The 23,367-nt window shown below is 48.0% G+C and overlaps 1 protein-coding gene across 3 annotated transcripts in view; it reads left to right on the forward strand.

The window, feature by feature from the left end:
* LOC144149739 (cytosol aminopeptidase-like) overlaps positions 1-22,864 on the forward strand; it is a 41,732-nt gene extending 18,868 nt beyond the window's left edge. For all 3 annotated transcript variants that reach the window (XM_077681396.1, XM_077681397.1, XM_077681395.1), the window contains exons 5-15: positions 3,366-3,434; positions 8,520-8,631; positions 10,322-10,465; positions 10,976-11,137; positions 11,949-12,073; positions 14,700-14,788; positions 15,648-15,750; positions 17,846-17,925; positions 19,532-19,681; positions 20,430-20,523; positions 22,700-22,864. In XM_077681396.1, coding sequence (XP_077537522.1) covers positions 3,366-3,434; positions 8,520-8,631; positions 10,322-10,465; positions 10,976-11,137; positions 11,949-12,073; positions 14,700-14,788; positions 15,648-15,750; positions 17,846-17,925; positions 19,532-19,681; positions 20,430-20,523; positions 22,700-22,761 — 1,190 coding nt within the window. In that variant the 3' untranslated portion in view covers positions 22,762-22,864. The remainder of the gene's footprint in view (positions 1-3,365; positions 3,435-8,519; positions 8,632-10,321; positions 10,466-10,975; positions 11,138-11,948; positions 12,074-14,699; positions 14,789-15,647; positions 15,751-17,845; positions 17,926-19,531; positions 19,682-20,429; positions 20,524-22,699) is intronic.
* The last annotated feature ends 503 nt before the right edge of the window (positions 22,865-23,367 follow it).

Raw genomic sequence — 23,367 nt, forward strand, 5'->3', positions numbered from 1 at the left:
AAAGCAGGATACCGAGGACACCAATCGGGATATCCCTCCCTGCACACGTGGTTGGATGTGTGGTATGCCGCTAGAGTGGCTTGTTCTTGTCTCTCCTCCGCACTTGTTTTGTTACTCTGATAAGGCGCCTGAAACAATGCTCTAACGGGGACGTCCCTGTGACAGCCGGGCTCGCTGCCTGCAGGGTCACGGCAAGGAGGGGCGCGCATTCCGCTCCACCACGTGGCAGCGGCAAGAACCCTGCCTGTGGTGTGCGGCTCCGACTTGCCAGCTGGAGAACAGGGCTATTTGCATCTGATTGTGGGAGTCGCCACCTGAAACGGCTGCCCGCCACAGATGCCAGCCCCCTCTCCCAGGGGACGCCCCCCCCGAACCGCAGCGGCTCAGTGGCTGCATGGCGTGCGCAGCTGCTGAGCCCGAAATCGGGGACCGGCCACCCGGCTGCGGCAAGGGCGAAATTCGGCCATCACTGGGTCAATGCATGCACGCTCGTGTGCTCAATGCTTGCAGTGCACGTTAAAGACCCCACCATGCATGTTGGTGGTGAAATTGCTTCCCAGTGGAGGCACCCGCCGCCCAGTGCGGCAATTGTAACCAATTAGGCAAAATTCCAGTTTGGCGACGCTGGGTACTTGGATTCGGCAAAATTTTTTGCACTTCTGTGCAAGAGTTTTTTCTTCGAGTGAAAACGTTAACGTGTAGACATTTTACGCTTCGAGAAATGTTCCCGATTCCAGGGAACAACACAAGCCTCGGCTGCTTGTTGCACTGTTTCAATTGTTACACTGATGACGCACGTAGGCCGTAGTACTATACTGGGGTTATTTCGCAGATTTTTGCAACAATCAGCAGGGACTGTATTACGCGTCGTAGGGGGGCCACAAGCCGCCGCCAGTGCTGGGCTTGTATGCACACTACTGCCGACGTTTCGACGCGATTATGTGCGTGCAGTTCTTCCTGTTACCTTTTCTTAAACGTCTCTGAACGCATCAATGCCACCAGGTAAGTAAGTCGGAACGGGATCCAGTGTTGACGACGAATGGGAGCTGTTTACTTTGGAACGCACGCGTAGTTTACTTGGGAGTGCGGGCGTACCTTATAAATTTCAGCGCATTTAATGTGTTCTCACACCGCGCGATAGCGCATTGTGTTAACCTCATTGCCCAATTATATGCGTACTTACGATGCCTCGAAGCGGTACGTCCTAGCTTGCAAGTGTTGAAAGACGATGCTCATGCTCCATGCTCCCGATGCGAGCAGCTACTGCTAGATCTGCTCGACAACGTGTTTGTATTTGTGCCTGGCCAAAGGGCGATCACGTTTATGCGGTGGGTGAGCTCTCTATTCTGGTAGTGCCGCAAATAGGGGGAGGAAGGTGAACAGAATGAGACACAACTGGGTAGTAGAGGAGCAATCACACTGGTTTATATCCGGCTCGCCTCTCGCGCACTGCTTCCCAAGTATTGAAATGAAGTGAATGGTCGAGCCAGAAGTTTTATTCCAGACCTTTCAATTGAGTTTGCACCCAAATGCGCAGTTGTTTTGGACGGACGTTTGTGAGCGCCGATCGCTTTCGTGACGCGGGGACTTTCGATGGCGCGGTTATCAGTGATGCCAATTTAGCGGATTTTCCGCTAAATCTGGCGGATTTCATTTTATTCTGACGGGGAAAAAATTAGTCTAGCGCATGGTTTCTCAAAGTGGGTTCCGCGGAACCTTGAGGTTCCGCAGGCCCCTCCTCGGGGTTCCGCGAACCACTGATAAATTTTCCCTGGTTCCGCAGTCACAAAGTCTTATATGGTGAACTTGAGGTGCGATTGATCTAAGGAACCTCCATTACTCACGCCCGAGTGTCAGTAAGCACATCTCGGCGCATAACAGAAACGCACGAGCTGCGCAATAAATCTGGCCAGCAGCTTGTAGCCAGCCAGACTCCGAAAACAGGCCACGTGGTTAAACTATTGCACTTGAATCTCGGCCTTATATTACCCCCATGCGCATTTCTCCTGTTTGGAGATTGGTGCGGCTAGCCTACATGCTTGCGTAAAGTCGACGGGGAAAAAAAAACGATACCCTTGCTTGCTTTTGAATTTATTGCACGTTAATGTAGCATGAACGGAATGAAAAATGGCGGGATGGGGGGGGGGTGTTCCTTGGCACTTAACGGAACTTAGCAGGGTTCCCTGGGACCAACATGCTTGAGAACCCCTGGTCTAGCGGCTAGTGGATTTTCTGACGGGCCATTTTCATACATAGCGGATTTCTGGCGGATACCGTATTTACATGATTGTAGGTCGGCACTGGCCGTGAAGCGGTGCAGGCAGCTCCAGCGACCGCTTCTAACCGCTCGCTGAAATGCCGCACGAGGCGCAAGCGAAGATGCTGATGCAAGAAAAATGTGACCGCAAAGTGGAATATAAACTGCCATACACGCTGCTTGTGAAAGCGCCCATCAAAAAATACCGCGGTGGTAAGCCTAAACTAAAGTCCCTTCATCTGATCGAGGGACTTTAGCCTAAACACCCCTGGCGGGGCTAGCCGGCTCGGAGCGATTCGAATCTCCCGCCATTAGGTGCGCGTCTTTCCATTGGTGCAAGTCGTCAGGCTCCTCTCACTGCCACGTGAAGAAGCCACTGCGAGCGCGGAATCGTAGACGCGAGCATGAAAAAAACGCACGCGCAACGCCGATGTGCACAATTTGTGTGCGAAAACGGGCCATGCGGTTCACGATTAATAGAAACAACTTGCCACACGCGGACGGGGACTCGGTCGCTATCTTCCGAGGTGCATCAAGCAAGGACAGCCGTGGTTATCACGTACGCGTGAACTAAAGGGTGCCTATTTTTTTCTTTTGTGTCGAAGTTAGAGGAGAGCAAGGGGTGCGTGCTGCGTCAGATGGGCGATTTCATCATTTCTTTTTTTCTTTTGCTATCCTAAAACAATGCCCCAGCTGCGCCGGTCGATGAGCAGACCCGCTGAAAAACCGCACTATAAACGGTATTGTGGTTCGGCCAACCGCATCTTTTAAGCGGTATGCTTATGCATTGAGTTCTAAGGGAGGCAAACCGGTGGTCACAAAAACCCGCGTTATATCCGGTCCTGCACTTTAAGCGGTTATGTTATAAATGGTCTACACTGTAGCAGATGATGTCATGTCGGCCCACTCTGGGCTTTCTCGTGCGGGCAGAGGTTAAAATGGATTTAAAATACGTTATGCCAAACAGTTGCTGTTGAAACTTGCTGGGAGATATCTTCTAATAAAAAGGACGCATTTTACATAGTTATCTCAGTTTTGAAATTTCGTGTCAGTACTCCTTTATTAAAGTGGTGCCACTATATTTTAATTTTTAAAATTCTTCACGCAGCGGGTGTCCGAAGCCTGCGCGGTGTCGGTGCCACGGCCATCGAAGTGGACCCCTGCGCCGACGCTGAAGGTGAGAGGTTCGGAGGAAGGGTGCAGAAGACGCGCTTTCGCAAATTCACGCACTGCAACAGTGTCTGCATGAGGAGGCGAGAGTGAACGTGATGTCAAATCTAACAGAAAGGATTGCATCTGCAACTGTGTTTGCAGGGAGTGGAGCTCCAGATACGCTGCAGTGTTTTGTGATGGTGTTTTTTTTTTTTTGTTAGAAGTGTTTTCACACTTAACAAACATCGAAGAATAACTTTACAGCCTTGTACTTCATGAACCATGACAACTGAGAAGTTGCATTGAGGTATGTAAAGGCCCTAAGCGTGTTCGTAACATTCGTTGGAGTTCCACTGAAATCTCGTTGCAACGATGTTGAAGGGGAGCCATAATTACTTCGTTATATCCATTATTCCGTCGTATCAATTATAACAGTTTACGGGAATCTACGATCACTTGGGTGCGCAACTATAAGCACGCAAAGGAGGAAACCGCCTCGCGGCGCACTGTCCCGCTACGTGACTTTGCATGCAACGGAAATGGAATATAACACAAATATTTTCCTTGCTCAGTGCACACACCGCCTTTTTATTGTACGCCAGGCAATTCACCCTTGACCATTCTATTTCGCCCGAAGAAAGCTTCGCATTCCACCATCGCCATCGTCAGACGGAGGGCTGGATGATTTTTCTGTTCATTCTTCACGTGTACGAACGCCACTGCAAATCCTAACTGCTTCCAGCGTGTCGGAAATGCGTCTGTGCCGGCGGACTCGGGCTGATGCACACCTGTTTGAGGCAACTAGTCGCGTGTTTCTGGTATCTTCACAAGGCATTACACATTTTTTAGGTGCTCTGCAAAGAATGCTTAACCACTAAAACGCAGGCTGACATTAACATTTTTTAACTGTCAATGCCAGCCTTCGTTCCACGCAGGCGGTAAAATGGGGAGGTGGTGGGGGAAGGTTTTTTCGCTTGGGCTGTTGGGTGGTTGAAATACTTTGACCCTCGATCATACAACCATTACGATGTGGGAGGTCCGCTTTTGGCTCTTGGGCTCAAATGCGGTCAATCACAAAAGCCGAAGGATCAAAGCTCATTGTTACAAAAAGTGTAAACTGCTGCGACGTTTCCACGGCAATACGGTAATCGAACTCGCACATAAGTGCGTTTCTCTTCAAAGCATGCGTATCGAGGTATCCCAGCGCTGAGGCTGGCATGGAAATCAGAGTCATTGAAACCAGTGAAGGCAATTTAAAGTGAGAGAAATGAATACTAATACCAGAGTCCTTCAATGCTTTAAGGGACTCTGCTAATACTAATAGTATTATTCCTACTCAGATCGGGCGGATCCAGGCAGAGAGCGCTGCACAAAGCACTCGTGTCAATGCAGCCCGTATACCCAACCCTTGAAGCATCCAACAAGTCTACGGATTCGTTAGTGCATTTAAGAATACATAAATATTGATACTAATAGTAGTTATATTCGCACTCAGATCATGTGGAGCCCAGCACAGACTGCTGCAAAAAGCGCTCAGGTTAACGCAGCCCATACCCAACCTTAGTAGCGTCTGACAAGTTTACGTAGCCGTTAGTGCATCTAAGAACCCACAGCATCTGTCAGGGCTTCGTTTCACCACACATATCTGCTCACACAACCCCTAAACATTCAAAGAAACGACGTAAACACGTCAAAACAATGGAAGGCTGCGTAGTCCATTGCACCGGCTCATCCCACTAACGAGGGCAGCGCCGAGTGGTGGCGCCACCTGTCCAGCTGCTCGGTCCCTATAGCTGGAAAAAAAGTCTGTGACACTCCTTTGCTTCGGACATCGCAAGTGAAACGCTTCCTTTCAGTGGTGGCCACCGCGTTGGTGCTGTTTACGTCGTCGCCGTGGGCGCCGACGAAACGACTTAGGTCAATTGCTTGAGTGCCTGCAACGACGTTGATATGTTGAACGTGTGTGCACGGGAGACCGTGGCATCTTCGGCGTCACTTGCGTTGGTCTGTCCGGTGGCATCTGCGACAATAGAATCATTGGTCGGCTCCCCCGCCGTTTATTGCGTCGGCATCGGCGTTGAGGAAAACCACTTTGTGCCACTTCTCACTACCGTCACTTGGCCCGCTCACTCGCTCAGCCACGCGTGTTGTGGCGGCGCATGGCCGTGCTGAATGAGTGTCGAACTCCACAGAATGCTTCATGCGCCGTGGTTGGAGTTAGTTTTTTGTTTGTTTGTTTCTTGGCAGGGGGGAGGGGAGACTAATATAGTTCTTTATATCCATTGACAGGTCATTTTTACTTTGTTGCAACGAGGCTTCAAATGCACTGTTATCTATGGGGATTTCAAGGGGAATTTTATTTACTTTGTTATATCCCTTATTTCTTTATATCCCGTTACATAGTAACGAGGTTTAAGTGTATTTAAAGGGACACTGAAGTGAATTTGTCAAGCTCCCGTTTTTGCTTGCACTGCGTAGACTGGCTCAAATTAGCACACTTTTCATCGTTTATCCGGTTGACAAATCGGTAATTATTTTACAAAGCGCCGAAGAAGAAAAACTACCATGCGCGGTTTGCGGCGGCCGCACCAACTAAAGCTGTGACGTTAGGAGGAGCGGGCACCGTGATTGGACGATGCCCAAGGTGAGCAAAGAAGCAAGTTTCGGTTTCGGTTTCGGTTCTGTAAAACACAACCGGTGGCGTTGTTGGATGGGCATTCTCAATAACTCAGTAATCATCGTACCGCGCTTCTGCCATGTTGTCAGCTGTAAAAATGCATAAAGATAAGTCTCCCAGGACGGCTTGTAGTCGTAGCATTCACTAGTCGAGACCTACGCAGTACATGAACGCCCTCCGCGTACCCGCAGACGCCCAAATGTCATGCGCTTTTCCCCCATATTTCGAGCTTGCCTTCCTCATGCCTGTATCGTAAAAAGCGTGTTCGCACCAGGCCAAGGGTCTGTTCATTCTGGCCTGTGCCCACTGCCTGCAAGCACTCGGTGCTTATGGCAACAGCACGCCAACGAGAACTCGCTAGCGCGCCAGTGCAAGCCTGCGCGCGTTCTGTGAACTAGTTCGTGGAGCCATGAACGTTGCGGCCCCCAAAACGGTGAACTCAATGTAGAAAAACATAGGCAGAAAACGATACAAAAAAAAAAAAGCACGTGCCCGCGGGGATTCGAACTCGTGACTTCCAAAATACTTGCGGTGACATACCTGGCACCCCAAGCCACTCGGCCACGGGCCCGGCTCTGCTGGCCTTGGTAATATAGGGTATATATTGTACAACCAGTTTACACTTTTATTTAGTTTTGGCATTTCAAGCAGCTTAGGTGACTATTTCTTGTATTGCGCTCGTGCAGTAAGCGTCGCCCGAGTTTCCACAATAGCTCACGTCTAGCAATTGCATTTCGTAGACGGAAAAGCGTTCGCAGATGCGTAGTCGTGCTGCTGACCGCTGTGCTTGTTCGCCCAGCGCAAAAAAGTGCTTCCCGCACCCTAGTTTTACGCTGTACGGTAAAAATATCAGTTTATTTTATTTCCTTAGTACCTATATTGACTTCGCTGACTCTTCTCCCGCCTTCAAGAGGCCTTAAATTTTTCTACTGGCGTACCAGTCAGCGAAGCGTCGCATGTGTGCTTGTGCCGCGCTTGTGTGAAGCGACCTTGACTTGGAACTAGATACAGTGTACAAACTAACCAAGTAAAGAAAGGCAGATTCTTCCATTCACAAACGTGTCCTGGCTTCGTTTCAACTGAGCGAACGAATTGCGACGACCCGTCGGCGGCCGGCGGACGAAACGCTGGGCCGACTGACTCTGGGCCTCCTCGATTATCAGTCCCGGATCGCCCGCGGACTGCCCGGGGCGCGATCCGGCGCTCGATTTTCCCATGTATTCCTATGGGGCTTCCGGTCCGAACGCAGTCCTCGGACTGCCCGCGGACCGTCCAGGACTGCTAAATCGAGGATGCCCTCTGTCTGAAGGCCGGGGAGCCCGAGCTCGGCTCCTCTCGACGTCACACGAAAACGCCGCAGAAAATGGGCGAGCGTAAAGAGAGGAGGACAGCATTTTCGAATTAATTTTTCTGCTAAATAAAATCGCGTAAACGCGCCCAGGGTGGTCGAAACATGGCCTGGGGACTCCGGACTACAATTTGCGCAAGTAATCCCGCAATGTTTACATATCACTTCAGTGTCCCTTTAAGTGTATTTACGAATGTGCACATTGAAAACAGACGTCGTGCTGTGCTGTCTTTTCTAAGAGAATGGGCTCGTTTGGCGCTGGCTTACAGTGCACCTGGGGCTCTGCTGGCTCCTTGAAGGAAAGGCGGGGCAGCCATTTACGCAACAAAAAATTACAGGCAAACAGGAGAGGGAAATCAAAGCCGGCTTTAATTGTTCATTACTAAACGAGCTCATGTTTTTGTCAAACAAAACCTGGAAAAGAAAGGTGGGATGTCTTTTTGAATTGTAGTTATGGCAGCAAAGCTAAGACTAGGGCTAGTTGCTTGTACATCTCTGTATGTGCATCACGCTGCTTTTAGGACTAGGTCTCCTATGTCGTGCAATGTCCTCTCTTTTTTGTCTAGTCTTAAAAGCAGCGCAATGGAACGGAAGATGATAGGTGTAACATTAAGGGACAAGAAGAGAGCGGAGTGGGTCAGGGAACAAAGGCCTGTTAAGGACATATTAGTAGGAATTAAGAAGAAGAAATGGACGTGGACAGGGCATGTAATGCGAAGGCAAGATAACCGTTGGTCACTAAGGGTAACAGAGTGGATCCCTAGAGAAGGCAAGCGTTGCAGGGGGCGGCAAAAAGTTAGATGGGCAGGTGAGATCAAGAAGTGTGCGGGGATAAATTTGTTCGCAGTTAGTACAGGACCGGGGTAATAGGGGAATAATGGGAGAGGCCTTTGCCGTGCAGTGGGCGTAGATAGGCTGGTGGTGGTGGTGGTGGTGGTGATGATGATGATGATGAAAAGCAGCGCAGTATCCTGACATGCAGTGTTGATCCCCGTGCGATGTAAAAAATGTTGTTTGGAGCCTTTTCATGGCGCTGCTAACTGTTTGGTTTCCTTGCCATCGCCTCTCCTCCCTGTGGACGGCAGCGGCCGCGGAGGGCTCGGCGCTAGCGCTGCACGTCTTTGAGGAGCTGAAGAAGAAGGAGTCCCGCAAGCCCCCCGTCTCCCTCTCGATGCTGGGCAACGAGGGTCACGAGAGGTGGGAAACTGTTTACTTCGGACACGGCGCACAAACCCATGCGGTTAGCGTCACAGTTGCAGTGCAGGCTTTCTACTGTCAGTGCCAGCAGGGTAGCCTTCCAGCTATTAACCAGAAAAGGCAATGAATGGTTCTGATTGTGCCCAGCCGATCACAGTGCTTAAAAATCCCGGGCCATCTCCACTAACAGGAAATCGGGGCAGGGGCGAAGCAAGCAGTGAATAAGTGTATTCTTAGCGTATTGGCGTTTTTGCCAACATAGATGAAACCGCTGAGGGGCCGAGGCATACAGCTTTGCTGTAATATGCTCATCTCTGAAGCACGAAGCTCTCTAGCTTGAGACACAAACGAGTGTCTCGGTGTTTTTTTAGTGCGCGTTACATTCTAGCGCGAGGTATAAATGAGTGTCCTGGTGTTTTAGTACCGTGACTACATGAGATTATGATTGCAACAGTGACGACGACAGGAGACGCCAACAGCCCCAGCCTGAGGGGCTTCTCTTTCTCTCTTTTAATTTTCTCTTTTAAGTAGCCCAAACAAAACTATTACCGTTATTAAAAACGCATTTCTCCCTAATGTCACATAAGTGACCACTAAGCAAGGAAACGCACGGCTCGCTTATAACAAACACATCGGGGAATGGAAATCTCTTCGTTATGCCCATTTTTCGCTATATCCGAACATAAAATGTGTATACATGGTAACGAGAAATGAACATTTGTTCTTTACAGCCGGGATTTCATTAAAACCGGGTTCGCTATAATTGGGCTCTACTGTACTGCTCGCTTTTTGGACTTGCCTCTGTACTCTTATAAAAACCTCCACGGAGGAGCTCCATGTTAGAGAACGTGGAAGTGGCAAGCGGGTATGGCAAAAGATTGGCCTGACCTGTCCAGGGGCGAGGCCTGCAGGGTTTGAAAGGAAAATGTGTAGGTTACGAGTGCATTCTTTCATCTGGCACCGCCATGGGGATGCCAGTTTCCAGCTCCAATAAACCACAGCTTACGGGGGTGGGAAAGGTGGGCCAGTTGCGCCTGTCCTCTACAATGACATCGTGCTGCACCACCGCAATGCACCAGTTTCAGCATCTAATGTAAGCCAAGTAAGCAGCTTCTTGTCTTTGCTCCATGTCAACAGCAGCTTCAGCAACTTTGGCTGCTGTTCCTGTCGCTGGCGCTTAGAAGAGAACATATTACCAACGTTTTAAAACTCTTTCGTGACCACATCATAGGCCATATTTCCAGGGGGAACAATGATTGTTCAAACATCCCGCAAAACAGCGCTATTTGGACAACTGACGCCATCTGGCGTGTTCATTTAGAAACCCCTTTGTCAGTTTGTTTACATTTCACGTGGGTAGGCGGCGTCGCGAGTGGAATTCGAACCCAAGGTAGCGGCGAGGTGGGCAAAATCTTATTATCTCTGCCTCATGGTTGGGATCTGGGGTCACTGCTTGAACTAAGTAGATATATTCGCTCAGCACTTCCACTGCCTAAAGAGCTGTATGCTCGTGGATTCAGCGTTGTCTGCAGCTTACAAAGTTCCCATTTGTCTCGCGTTAATTGGGAGTACTCCACTCACCCACACCCCGTTAAACATTAAACTCCTCCCTGTTTCTGCCTGCTGCATTTTCGAGGGTGTGCCACCAATCCCTCCTTTTTCTTCCTCTTCTCGACATCCTCTGTCGCAGGTGGAACCGCGGCATGGAGAAGTCGCACGCCCAAAACCTGGCCCGGCGGCTGTCGGAGATGCCGGCCAACCTGATGACGCCCACCCGTTTCGCCCAGGAGGCTGCCGCAGTCCTCGAGAAGAGGGGCGTCAAGGTCATCGCAAGGTCGGGAACTACTCTTTGTTTCTTTTGACGCATTTATTGCAGTTTTTTTTTTCTACGGGGAAACAGGAGTCTTTTTTAAGGGACCGCACTGGTCTTATACCAAAAAAGTTTATTTTTGCAGTTATGATGATGAAAATTCGGGGGTGTATGTAGTTTTTCATTTGGATTGTGGATATAAAATTTGTTTTGGTGTGAAATGGCTATATTAAAATTTATTGGGAATTTTTATATTTGATTTTTTTTATAACCATTGTAAAAAAACTGCTGGAAGGATGCAGCGGAATAAGGTATCAGCTAACTGTGCACAAATCAAGGAGTGCAATAAGACTGACGTTATCATTCTATCTGGTCTGTAGCAGAAGTTACGACCGCCTGAAGTTTGGGCCTGGAAGGCAAAACCGGTTTTTCTGTTTGCCCCGTTCCAGGCAACTAGAAACTAAAGCACAAAGTAGTCTTTATGTCGATAACCTTGTCTCTGGTCACTCTTTCCACCGACACACGCACACCCAGGGACCGCAAGTGGATCGAGGAGCAGAAGATGGGTGCCTTCCTGAGTGTGACGCGGGGATCGGAGGAGCCCCCCGTCTTCCTCGAGATGCACTACGAGGGGCCCGAACAGGGGGTTGAGGGTGGACCTCTTGTGCTCGTTGGAAAGGGTGTCACCTTTGACAGGTGAGCAATGGGGGAGAGGCAGGAGGACATTCTCTCTCTCTCTTCTTCCTCTTCTTTCTTTCTCGTCTCTCTCCTATTGCTCTCCTTTTAAGTGCAGAGCACTTTAGGGGCTCGCCTTGTTGTTGTAGCTCGCTCGTTGGACCCAAGTAGAGCCACACGGCGTTCTGTTGTCGCGGCATCCCACAGAGGCTTCAAAAGCCAAGAGGTTTATATAGTCATAAGCGTTCAAAACTCGTGAACCACTGGCGTAGTAATGCGTAGTAAGTACCCCCGAATCAGCTGGCACACAAGTGGTAGCCCCGTGAAACACCTCCTTAATCAGTCAGAAGCGTGTAAAAAAGCTCCGCCGCAGACCACGCTGCACCTGCTGGCGGATCGCGTAAACAGCCATGACACAACTGTGACGTTCCAGCCAACAGGGGCTTCTTCCTCTGGCCAGCCACGCCACTGGGGAACAGGTCGAGCTCTGCTGCGTACGCTTCACCCACTTTCTGTGCCGTGCGCGCGTAGAGCTTGCGCGCAGAGCTTGCGCGCAGACTTTCTCCAGAGCCGGTGACCGTCTGGCTGCTCGCTGGACGGCTGCAACGTCACTACAATGCCCACGCTGTCCTCGGTTTCGGTTTCAAAATCGCCAATTTTCGCTGGCCGCTTGCGGTGTCCACGCGCGTATTTCAGCTGTTGCATTTTGCACATTGCTTTTTTTTTTTTTAAAGCAGACTATACGAAAATAGGGTGTTCAAGAGGTCAAAATTTTGAGCGCAGTTGGCCTCTAACAGCCTCCCACTTGTCCCCCCTGTGTGTGTGCATGCAGTGGCGGCATCTCTCTGAAACCCTCAAGCAACATGGACAAGATGCGGGCCGACATGACTGGCGCGGCGTGCGTGGTGGCTACGTTCGCGGCGGTCGCAGCACTCGGGCTGCCCATCAAGATGGTCGGTGAGTGGCTCCCCCAACTGTCTTCTGTTTTGTGGTCTCCTATGCGTTGCAGAAAGGCCTTTTGCAGAAAGTTCGTTTCATTCACATCAGTGCTGGTGTGCGCATTAGGGGGAGACGCGGGTCTTAGAATCTTAAAATTTGGCCAAAAAAGTCCATTTTTCTAAATCGCCATTTTCGGAAAGTAGAGCTGTTTTTCTTCCGCTCACCCACATGTCCAGACCATGTGTACATATTTGAGCCGTAATATCAGTTTGTAGCACTGACGCCGGCTAAAATCGGCCAAGATGTGACGCGAAAATAGCATTTTTTCGACGACCCGCCGCTCGGGTTTTACATGCCCTATGGCGTCCATCTTGGTCTCACTCGAAAGTGCGTCTTTTCGTTTTCAGTTCCCTTCCAGAACCGCTTCGTTTCATTCAGTGGTTGCGAGTGAAAATGGGGCAGTAAAAAGACGCAACGCGCCGCCCCATTAGCTACTGACTGCACGTGACCACAAGGCGCGATCTGATTGGCTGGGCGTCGTGGGTTGTCTGCTTGGCACTTTCATCACAGTGCAACGGCTCGTGTACTCGTTCATGCGAGGACGGGTACAAGCCCCGCACGGCGTAGTAATAAATTAGATGTGTCTTTTGATAACCGAAAGGAAGAACCAGCAGTAATAGAAAGTGCCTCGAATTACGCTTTTCACCGTTTCTGGCGGTAACGTATCGCGAGAACCGCGCCGAGACAGAGGTAGGTTCAGCGCACCCGTGGGCTGCCGAGACGATAGCGTTGGCGATGTATTTGCGCCTGAGGGTGCACAAAGGTGCGTCTCTCTTTAGATCAGCAGCAAACAGAAAGAAAAGAAATGGTAAAGTGGAGGATGCCGCTTGGTGACGGCGCAAGGGAAGCACATTCATTCTGTTATCAACGATGCCGCAGCGGGTCGGCCTGCACTTCCTTGTTCGCATTTGAGAATGATAAATGTTCGCACTACGCGCAGTGTGCGGTGATGACGTGACAGACGAGTGGATTAAATCGAAAACGTGGTTATCCCACCTAGCCACCTAGCTGCATTGCGTGTTGTGCCGTGATAGTTCTAGCGAGAGCAGTGACACTGAGTGAATTGCGACTTTCGCCTTGCAGTCAGTGCATTCTACTTGCTAGATATACACTTTTTCTGTCTACACAGTATGTGAAGTGTTGCTTGACGTGCAGCCTTTACTGTAGGAAATCTGTGGGCAATATGTGAGGATTTTTTTTTCTTTTCCGGCGGGCTGAAAGTGGGGGTGCGGATTATATGCAGGGGCGGGTTATACGCGCAAAAATACGGTATTCTCTATGTTGTCCTGTAAATTAATCCTTCTTCACTGTAACGGTATGTTCTTGTAGTATATCATGAAAATTTGTTCCTTAGTGAGACTAAAGATGCGGGTTCGATTTCCGGCTGTAGCGGCCGCTTTTCTGATAGAGGCAAAAAGCAAAATTTAAACTCCAGTGTGTTCGAGATTTCGGCACACGTTAGAGATGCCCAGGTGGTCAAAATTAATCCGGAGCCCTCCACTGTGGCGCACCTCGTCGTTTGTGAAGCGTCGCCACGTTAAACCCCTATAATCGATCAAATTTGCTTCTGCCATTACAAGTGGTAAGGTATGGCTACTCGATGGGGGAGTTGATGCTGTTATTGTTAATAGTTAATGGGCAGGTGTGTGTCACCGAGATCGACACTTGGTTTCAACAAAGCTGCAATGCTACTCAAATTTCTTCTTGCTGTGCTTTCACGAGAAGCCTAAATTAGGGACAGAAAGCCAGGTTTTTTTTCCGGTAATTTGATAACAGCCTTTCGTCACATTTGGGGATGCAGTGAATTATCTCTGTCAACAAGTCATCCAGCGCACGCACACACATCTCTAATGGTAAAGTGAACACGGGAAGTTTGGTTTTCTTTTCCTGAAGTTCTGCGCATTTTTTAAGAAAACGAAATCCTTCTCAAACACAATAGCATCCGGGTTGCATTTCATGTCACGCAAGAATGAAATCCGTGCCAGTGTTCTCAATGGAGATCAGGTTACAGAAAAAAGAATAAAATGTGGGCTAGTTGGTTCTGCTGCTGGTGCGTTCCACACTGTGTTCCACTTTACGAGAAGACACTAATATTGCGCTGTTTTAAGGACCAAGCCAGCTGTGAATTGTTTGAAGCGTGGTGCATCATGAAAGCCGGTGATAAGTGTGTAAGCACGGCATCTATTAGTTTGTCAAAAAAAAGAAATACATTATCTGAATGCGAACTTGCCGCGTGCGTAACAAAATGCACCACTCGGCCTTGTCATAATTTTTCTTTGTGCTTTGAGCATGTTCACGCATGCGCCGTTGCTGTATATCTTTTGATGTGTGTAGTAAAAATTTCAGTTCATGTCTAGCGCTAGTCCTGTGTGGTCTCTACTTTTGTCCCATCTTTACCCCGCTACTTAACCATGTTACACAGAAAAAAAGGTTTGCATGAACAGTAGCGCCGCATTAGTATTTTGGTCGAGTTAGCGGGAAACTTTGTTGATGCCACCACTGAAGGGTGTGTTCAAGTGACTCTCGTGTTCATGAAGGTGCATATATACACCCCATTCACTCTCTCCACGCTTTCTTCTCCCAGGCCTGACTCCGCTGTGCGAGAACATGCCCAGTGGGAAAGCCACCAAGCCGGGGGATGTGGTTACTGCCATGAATGGCACCACCATCCAGGTGAGAAAAGCCGCGCCTAGGTAGGGGCGATTCCCATAAAAGGAAGAAAAAGCAAGAGGCATACAAAGGTTCGAAACCACGCTTTTACTGAGATGCACATACAGGGTGGTGAGGCGATAGTTGGAACACTTTAAACTTTTTTCCTGGACGAACCGCCGCTCTGTTCGCGCTCAAACTTCACACAAAGGTCGCATTTTGTGGTCTATTTTGTTTGATACTGGGAACAACGATGCTACTTACCTGTTTATTCTGAAAATAAATAAAAACAATTTTTGCCTATGGGAAAATGGCGGCCGATTTGGACGTGTGAGCCAGCGCAAGTTGATCTTAGAACGACAGCACCACCTGGGGTATTCAGAGCGAAACGCACATTTGGGATTCACGATAGGAAGGAACTCTGCCAAGTCTACCAGACACAGGCTCGAATCCTGCGAGTGCCTGTGTGATTTTTTGCGATTGTAAAAGCTATGCGCGTGGACGTGGACGGACATTGTGAGGTCCTAAGGTTAAAGCAGTATTATACCTAATATTAAAGCAGTACTACAGGACGGGTGAGTTAGATCTTTCGGTGAGATGACACACAGCATCACCACATTCCCAAGGGGACACCATTACCAGTCAAGCAGTCGCTCGAGGAGAAGGGACAGTACAGGCACTGTACTCGTGGTTGGCAGCCTACACATCGCCCGTTACCGCGCATGGGAAGCACTGTGTGAAAGTCTGAAATTAACTGTGAAATCACTGCACTGTATTAGTGCTGAAATCACAGCACCTCTGTGTAGTTTTTTGTTTTTTCTGAATTGTGCACCAGTTATGCTCTCCGAGTGCCAGTCACCCTGTGTGCGCCTTGTTGACGCAGGTGGACAACACGGACGCCGAGGGCCGTTTGATCCTGGCCGATGCCCTGTGCTACGCCGACACCCTCAACCCCAGGGCTGTGCTGGACATGGCCACGCTCACGGGTACGTACTGCGCGCGTTGCCCTGCCTATTTGCCTCAGAGGTGTGGCGGGATTGGGCAGGGGACGTGCTAAGGCGGAAGGAGGTGATGGGGGAAGCTTCGAAGCTCAGGTTGCAGGGAAGCAGCGCCTGCTTTTGTTCTTCGGCCTTTGTGTACCACTCACATTACTTTCGACCCCGTGTCCCGCATTGAAGCATGGCTGAACCCTGCTTTTGTCCTGTTTATGAAGCTTGCATTATTCGCCCTTCTGTATGATTTATGATTGTCCTTCTTCGAGGCATCTGTGAGGACACTGTTGGGTACAACTGGAACTACTGCTTAAGGGTAAAAATTTTGGCCCCATTTTTGAGCTGAAGCATCGTAGGGTCTTGACAAGTCATGCGCTCGCTTTCATCACCTCTGCTGTTTTTGCTTTTTGAGGCATCTGCTGTCCAGAGCAGAACAACTGCCGTTGACCGTTTTGTGTGAGCTTGAAAGTCGTTCGTAATAGGTGGGGGGTAGGTGGGGCACGGGAACTGGCTCGGGAGTCTTCACTGTTTCGTCTCTCCATGTATGGCTGTATGCAGAAACGATCTGGATTTAGTATGTCAGCTGGATGTAGAAAAAAAAGTAGAGGAAGGGGTGCTGCCAGCTTCTTCACTCTACGCCCGAATGCCACCTCTAGAATGAAGCATGTACGGATGAAGCATATGGGTTGCCGTGGATTAACAGCGCAATAAACAATGGGTGCGGTTCATTTCAGGCTTTTATTGATTGTGGTGCAACTGGATAAGACAGATACGCTGTGTATTCTCATACTGGCCTTCCTTCCTTGTGTCTTCAAGAAAAAAAGTCCTACCCTGCCAAGATGCTACCACTTCACAACTGTTGCCCGTAAAGTGAAAGACAATTGTTTATGTTTCTCTTTTGCCCTGTTTTCCTTTTCCCCCTAATTTATTCTTTCTTCCCTGTAGCTTTGCAAAGGACATGCTCCAAGACCCTTGGCACACATTATCAGAGATGCCTCTTATTTAAAGCTAAAGACACATTCTTAATTGTTCAGCATTCCGTTAAGTCAGTGAATGGTGTCCCCAGCAGGCATTTATCTGCAGGCAATGGCAATAGCGGGTGTCTTTATTTGTCTTATAAAACAGGTGTGCTAATTGTTCTGCTGAAACGACATAAATCTGAGCTCCTGACTTTTAGAGAAAATGTCATTTGCTCTAATACCGAATACTGAAGACAGAATACCGAATGACATTTGAGTGTATGACATTTAGCGGCTAAATGAGGTTGGGAAGTTCATTCAGCGGCCAAATGAGTAGCCTCGAAAGCAGCGGCACATCGCTAGACAAGACAGTTTAGTAATAAACCAAGCGCAGTTTCTAAAAACTCTAAATGAACTTATACTTTCCCCTTCATATTGCTTCTAAATAAATAAAAGTAGTTACAAAGAAAAAAATTGGCACTGCTACCCTGATACAAATTTCTTGTGGACTCGTTTCGACTTGTGATGTCTACTTATGTCACGTGAAATGGTGATTTTCTTTTTGATTTAAAAATAGTTCTTTTTTTTTGTTTTTAAAGTTAGTATGTATGAAAACATTCCAGAGACACTTGAACTATAATTTTTCATGTTTGGGAGCTTGCTAATCGTCATCAGTACCACTATCAAAGGACATTTGTTTTGCCATGTAGGCCCAGATGGCCAAACCAAATGTCGTTAACAGATAATGTCATTCACTTTGAATGACATTAAGTTTGCCATGTGACAGGCCTAAAAGAAGCACCACTCTGTAAAGCCATGCAGCTTTTACCTGCTGGGACCTTGAGGAACGACACCAAAAGTGGGTGTCCATCATAGTTTCGTACCAATAATTTTGGGCAAGTTGGGTGCAAACGCGGGCTTCCTGCAAACAGCTCAGCACTCGACTTTTCCTTCCATAAGCCTTCTGTTGACGTTGAATGTGATAAACCATCGTAGAGGGGAGCAGACGAGAATGATGTTCTATTTATCCATGCCGCACTGCTCTTGCCCTGTGCTTGCACTGTTTGTACACTGGTGTGACCCCGCATGCTGTTGATTGCCATACCTCTACTGCCCCTTGCACTGTGTAGGTGCCATGGTGGTCGCCCTGGGTGCCGGTGCCACGGGAGTCTTCTGCACCTCCAACACCCTCTGGAATTTGCTCCATGAGGTGAGACACGATGCTCTTTTACCCCTTACTTACTCTCTTTACTCGCATTAAAGGTTACTCTTAATGTACATTTGTGTCCTTGGTAAATTTGCGAAGGGGCTCTTCGCAAATTTACCAAGGACACAAATGTAAAGTAAGAGTAATTTTTTGTCGTCTTTCTATCCCCAGCCGCTTGCTGGAGAAGCCACTATGCCGTCACGGGATCTTGTTTGAGCGATTGGTGGTGGCCAAACTAAACCGTTGCCAAGAAACATGACTGCTCCTCTGGTTTCGTTTGATCGTGCCACTCGAATGCCAATTTCTAGTTAATACACTGATTGCTACCATAATTACATGATTGTAAATTGACTCGAATGTAGGTCGACCCCCACAAAATTGCATCTTTAAAAAAAAAAAAAAGTGAGCGTAGGAAGCAGCTTGTTTGAACGCTGTTGTGGACAAGTGCCGACAGAGTTCTTAAAGCCCAGGCGTCACCTCCGGAAAATCTTTTCAAAAGTTTTACGGGGGGCGACGGCCCAGGGCAGTCATGACAGACAGGACGATTCAGCAGAACACAGAAGGGACACAAGAACACGCAGTAACGCGGCCAAAGTCATATCACTAGGAGAAGCTCTTCCGTCAACTACCACATTACTCCCCATACGCTGGCTCTTCCATCAATGATCGATGCTCCCTCAAGAGCCGTACGCTCGTGGTGCGCGCAGTAGATGTTAAAAAAGAACAGTTTTTGTGTAAGCTCGCGGAATAACCATGCGCTGTGGGGTGAGCGGGAAACTTTATTCCCAATCATGAGATCACATTCAGTGCGAGATGACACCCATCGAAGCTACCGGCAGCGGCAGTGCAGCGTGATATCAAAACAAACAACATGGCGGCTGACACTAGCGGCCGCTCGCGATTTACTTTGATTTGTGAGTACGTTACTCACATTCAAGGAGCGTTTTGTTCGTCTCTAATAAACAAAATGAGTATTACCGAATCCCTTGTATCAATGCACAGCGCTGTAGGCACAATCATATCACGTTCATCCGAACGCGCTGTTGGAAGGTTAGCTGCTCTAGGTACCGTGGACAAAGCGCACTGATCGAGAACGCCAACTTTCAAAGTCGGCATCACCTGTACTGACGCTAGAATGTATGCAATGGTAAATGCTATGCTACAACCATTACCATACAAACGAGGGTGCTACACCTTCCCCAGGTCGTAGCACCCATGATTTCTCATTTCTCTTGCCGTTACAAGCGGCACAAAGTTAAATTGCGGTTTTAAGTCGACCCCCCAACACTGGATTGTCAAACTTGAAAAAAAAAGGGTAGACTAACAATTGTGTAAATACGCTATGTTTTTGTGGCTTTCCCAAATCACGCCACTCATGCCCATAACTAGTCCCTGTGGCACTAAGTTTGAACGTTTTTCAACATGTTTTGCATTCTTTCACTTCAACAAAGATGTCTCTTGCGGCTAAAATGAAGCTCCGTCGCTTACCAAAGGCTAGTTCTTTCTTTTAATTTAAACAGGGCTACATGTTGTCTCTGTGCGTGGCCAACAAAGTGACGCAGGCAGTGCTCTGACCCAAAACTGAAACAAAGCAACCACCTCTTTGCAGGCTGGTGGGGTGACGGGTGACCGTGTGTGGCGCATGCCGCTGTTCGAGCTGTACCACAAGCAGATGACCAAGCCCACCGTGGCCGACATCAACAACATCTCCAAGCAGGCCGGCGCGGGGGGTTCCTGCGTGGCTGCCGCTTTCCTCAAGGTGAGACGGGGGATTATGAAGGCCCCCGAAGCCTCAAAACCAGAGAACTCTGCCGTTCTTTAAAGGCAGCAGTCTTTCTTGGGCTACTTAAACACAAAAGGTTTGGTCTGTCTATCTGTTCATTGATTGAGCTGCCTGGCCAGAAGATGAAAGAGTTCTGAAGTGTGAAGTTTACATAGGCACAAACTTTCTCGACCGCTGCATCAAGAAACATACGTACCGTGAAACGTTGAACATGTTGAACTGTTGAACGTGTAATGCCATTACAGGGTCCAGACTCGTCGCATGTCCTTTATTGTTTTCAATGTGTATTTTGTTTATATGCTGTTGCAAAAATCAAGCCTCCATGTGTATTTAATTAAAAGACACTGCAAATATCAGTGATGTGTTGATGTCTGCCTCAAATATGCCTGATGTTTCATTTTTCTTGAACAGTGTTGACAAGTACGGAGTGTGTTTCCAGATGTAGTGGTTTGGAAATGTTTTCACTATAAAACTCTCGTTCAAGTATTCCTTTTAACTGTTGGCCGGTAAGCTGAATCGAGGAGAAGGCAGACATACGGGAAGACGAAAATTTTCGGGTTTCAGTTTCCCAAGGAAGACGATCGTCTGCTAAAAGAAAGCTCTACGAGTTCGCTTCTGTGCTGCTTCAGAGAAAACATGATGCCACTTTTTTCTGTGGTGGCTGTGTGCGACACTGTCAAGAACTTTTTCCCACCACCTGACCTCCGCCCTTTGACCTGTGCAGGAGTTCGTGAAGTGCCCCCAGTGGGCACACCTGGACATTGCGGGGGTCATGGAGAACAAGGATGAAGTCCCCTACCTGGGCTCAGGCATGGCCGGTGCGTGACGACCTCTTCCCCCCTTGGGCATCATTTCCTCGGTGTTGGCAGTGTTGAATTGAGATCATCTGTGGCCATGATGCCGGACCATCATTGACCACACCGTATCGTGTATGGCAGGACATAGGTCGAGGCGGCGTATAGGTCGACCTAGCATCACTAAATAAGCCACGCTTAAGAGCACCGCCACTTCGTGCACCCAGAAGCGTCTGGGGGCCATTTTGATTCTGGCGTGCAGTGTGGCCATGTCTCCCAATGAAACCGCTGCCGGTTGTGACGGGCAGTGTGTGACTGGCTGTCCCAGCGTCCACGCAGCAGAGAGAGAGGGAGAGAGAAGAGAGGCGCCCAGGAACAAAATGGCTGCGCCCATATATAAGCAAATATCACGTGGTGCCGACCAACCAATGAAAATACCAGCAGCACATAACAATGAGAGAAAAGAGTGCCGATACTCTAAAAGCCTTTATTTAGGGACGCTAGGTAAACCCTCTCACTTTGTAGCCGAGAGATGGAAAAAAATGCGGTCTACGCTCATTATAGCGCATCCAGCAACAATAGACCTTCAGTTACAACAGACCATTTCTGTTGCTTTGTTTGGTCCCCATGCGTTTTAAATGGAGTCCACTCCGCTCATAACGGACCTGGCTACAGCAGACTATCAGCTACAACAGACTAAATTTTAGGCGAAAATTGTTTCGGCTGAATGTTTTGAGTTGGTCCTTTAGTTCCCAAGATAATTAGAGATAATTAATCATGTTTTGAGGAACAATAAACAAAACAGTGTTAGTCACAGAACTGTAATCCTTATATTTTCAATACTATGAGCACTGGCATGCCCTGGAAAATGCAATAAGAGAATCGGTTTTTTTTATGCAGTGCTTGGAACTAAATAGGCATTCGAAATGGTTCCTTGCCACTGGTCCCACCAAAGTTTAATGAGCTGTAAAATTAGTTCCAATCGGTGCATCAAAAAAAAACCGTTCTCTTATTGCACTTTCCATGGCATGCCAGGGCTCATAGTATTGAAAAAATAAAGATTACAGTTCTGTGACTAACACTGTTTTGTCTATTGTTTATCCAAAAATGGTTAATTACCTCTAATTATCTTGGGAAATAATGGACCAACTCAAAAAAATAGTGGCATATTTCAAGTCAGTTTAAAAAAAGCAGCAGGACTGGCAAGTTTCACAGAATTTACTTAAAATTGTCTCCCCCCTTATGTTCTCGTACGCACTAATAGCTTGCACTGTGGAGAAAACTTTTGCACTTTTTCTTTTTTCCGGTCATGAAAATCAGGTGCACGTTAGATCAGAGGGCAGATTACATGTGAGTAAATACGGCAACTCCACCCGAACCACTCACTGTCAGTCCCATTTCAAAGCATACTTTTGGCAGTAATGAAATTACAGTAATGGAATTACTTTTTGCTGTAATGAGTAATCTAATGAATTACTTTTGAGTGTTAATAATTTACTAACGTAATAAATTACTTCAGGCCAGTAATTTCATGGAAATTACTCATTACTTTCTCAATTACTTTTGATTACGATATAGCCTGTCCGTTTCTCTTACGGCACGAAAAGTTGACCAAGTAGGGTTCCAATGCCCAGAAAGTCTCTGGGCATTGGAACTCTACGAACGCGAAGGAAGCAAAGCTTCAATGACAGCTCTGCCTGCTTTCTCGTGCCTCTTCGTTCCCTTTTCATGCGTTCCGGGAATGCCGTGGCAACAGTCAGTTGGGTTAAACAAGCATGTGCAGATTGTGTTCAAGGCTTCATTACACTTGTCACTGGTGTAAGCTTGCTGCTAGAAATGCGCATTTTTTTTTTCGTGAGTGTAAATAAAGTGTATACGAGTTGGTAGTGTATATGAGTGAGGTATTTGTGCTACAGTAATTTCAAAGTAATTTCATTAGTTTTGACAAGGAATAGTAATGTCATTACTTTCGGCCACATGTAATTTTTAATGTAATTTATTGCAGTTTAGAAAATTCCGTGAAAATAATGAGTAATGTAATTTAATTACTTTTTAGAAGTAATTTTGTCTTCTCTGTTTGAAAGCAAACTTCCACACAACTCGTTTTTCGATGTCCTCTTCCATGTCTGAGTCCATGTCTGAGTAGGGGAAGGTGTGAAAGGTTGATTCGTCTCTCTTCCCACCCTTCCCTTGTGTGCAGGTCGACCAGTGCGCACGCTCATCGAGTTCGTGGAGCGCTTTGCCAAGGTGCAGAAGCTCTAGGAAAGCTGCAAAAAACAACCGACGTCTTGTTTTCAGGCCAGGCCACTTGTTGACGATTGTTGCATGACGACGTATCAATAAACGACGAAATCACTTTGTAGAACACGTCTCCTGCTTGTTCTGGTGCGAGTTGGGTTGGGGACTGGTAGTGTTACAGGAGTAGTGACACAAACTTTCCAAGCTTAGATAACTATGTAGAATGCTTCCTTTTTTTTATGAGGAGGTATCTCCCAGCAAGTTCCAATAGTACTGTTCAATATACTAACATATTTTAAATTCATTCTAATCCTTCGCCGTACGAGAAAGCCCAGAGTGGGCCAGCATGACATTATCTACTCCTTGCCCCAAACTGCTGATGCACTGGCTGTGGTTGGCGCGCGCTTCTACGTCGTGTGTATCACATCATGGTTTAGGGACTGACATCATGCTGCCCGGGCACGTAGGGGTGATGGCAACCTCGGCCGGTCTGGGCGCGCGCGTCCAGACCGTCAGCGGTGTGACAAGAATGGGGACGTCAGGTGCTACCTCCTGTCATGGCGGCCGCTCAGCGTTCGTGTTGTTGAAACCAAAACTGACACGAATAAACGTCGCCGTAAATGATTGTTT

The sequence above is a fragment of the Haemaphysalis longicornis genome, unplaced genomic scaffold (assembly GCF_048455015.1).
Source record: "Haemaphysalis longicornis isolate Haplotype H1 unplaced genomic scaffold, Haemaphysalis longicornis Haplotype H1 scaffold_8, whole genome shotgun sequence".
NCBI classification, from domain to species: domain Eukaryota; kingdom Metazoa; phylum Arthropoda; class Arachnida; order Ixodida; family Ixodidae; genus Haemaphysalis; species Haemaphysalis longicornis.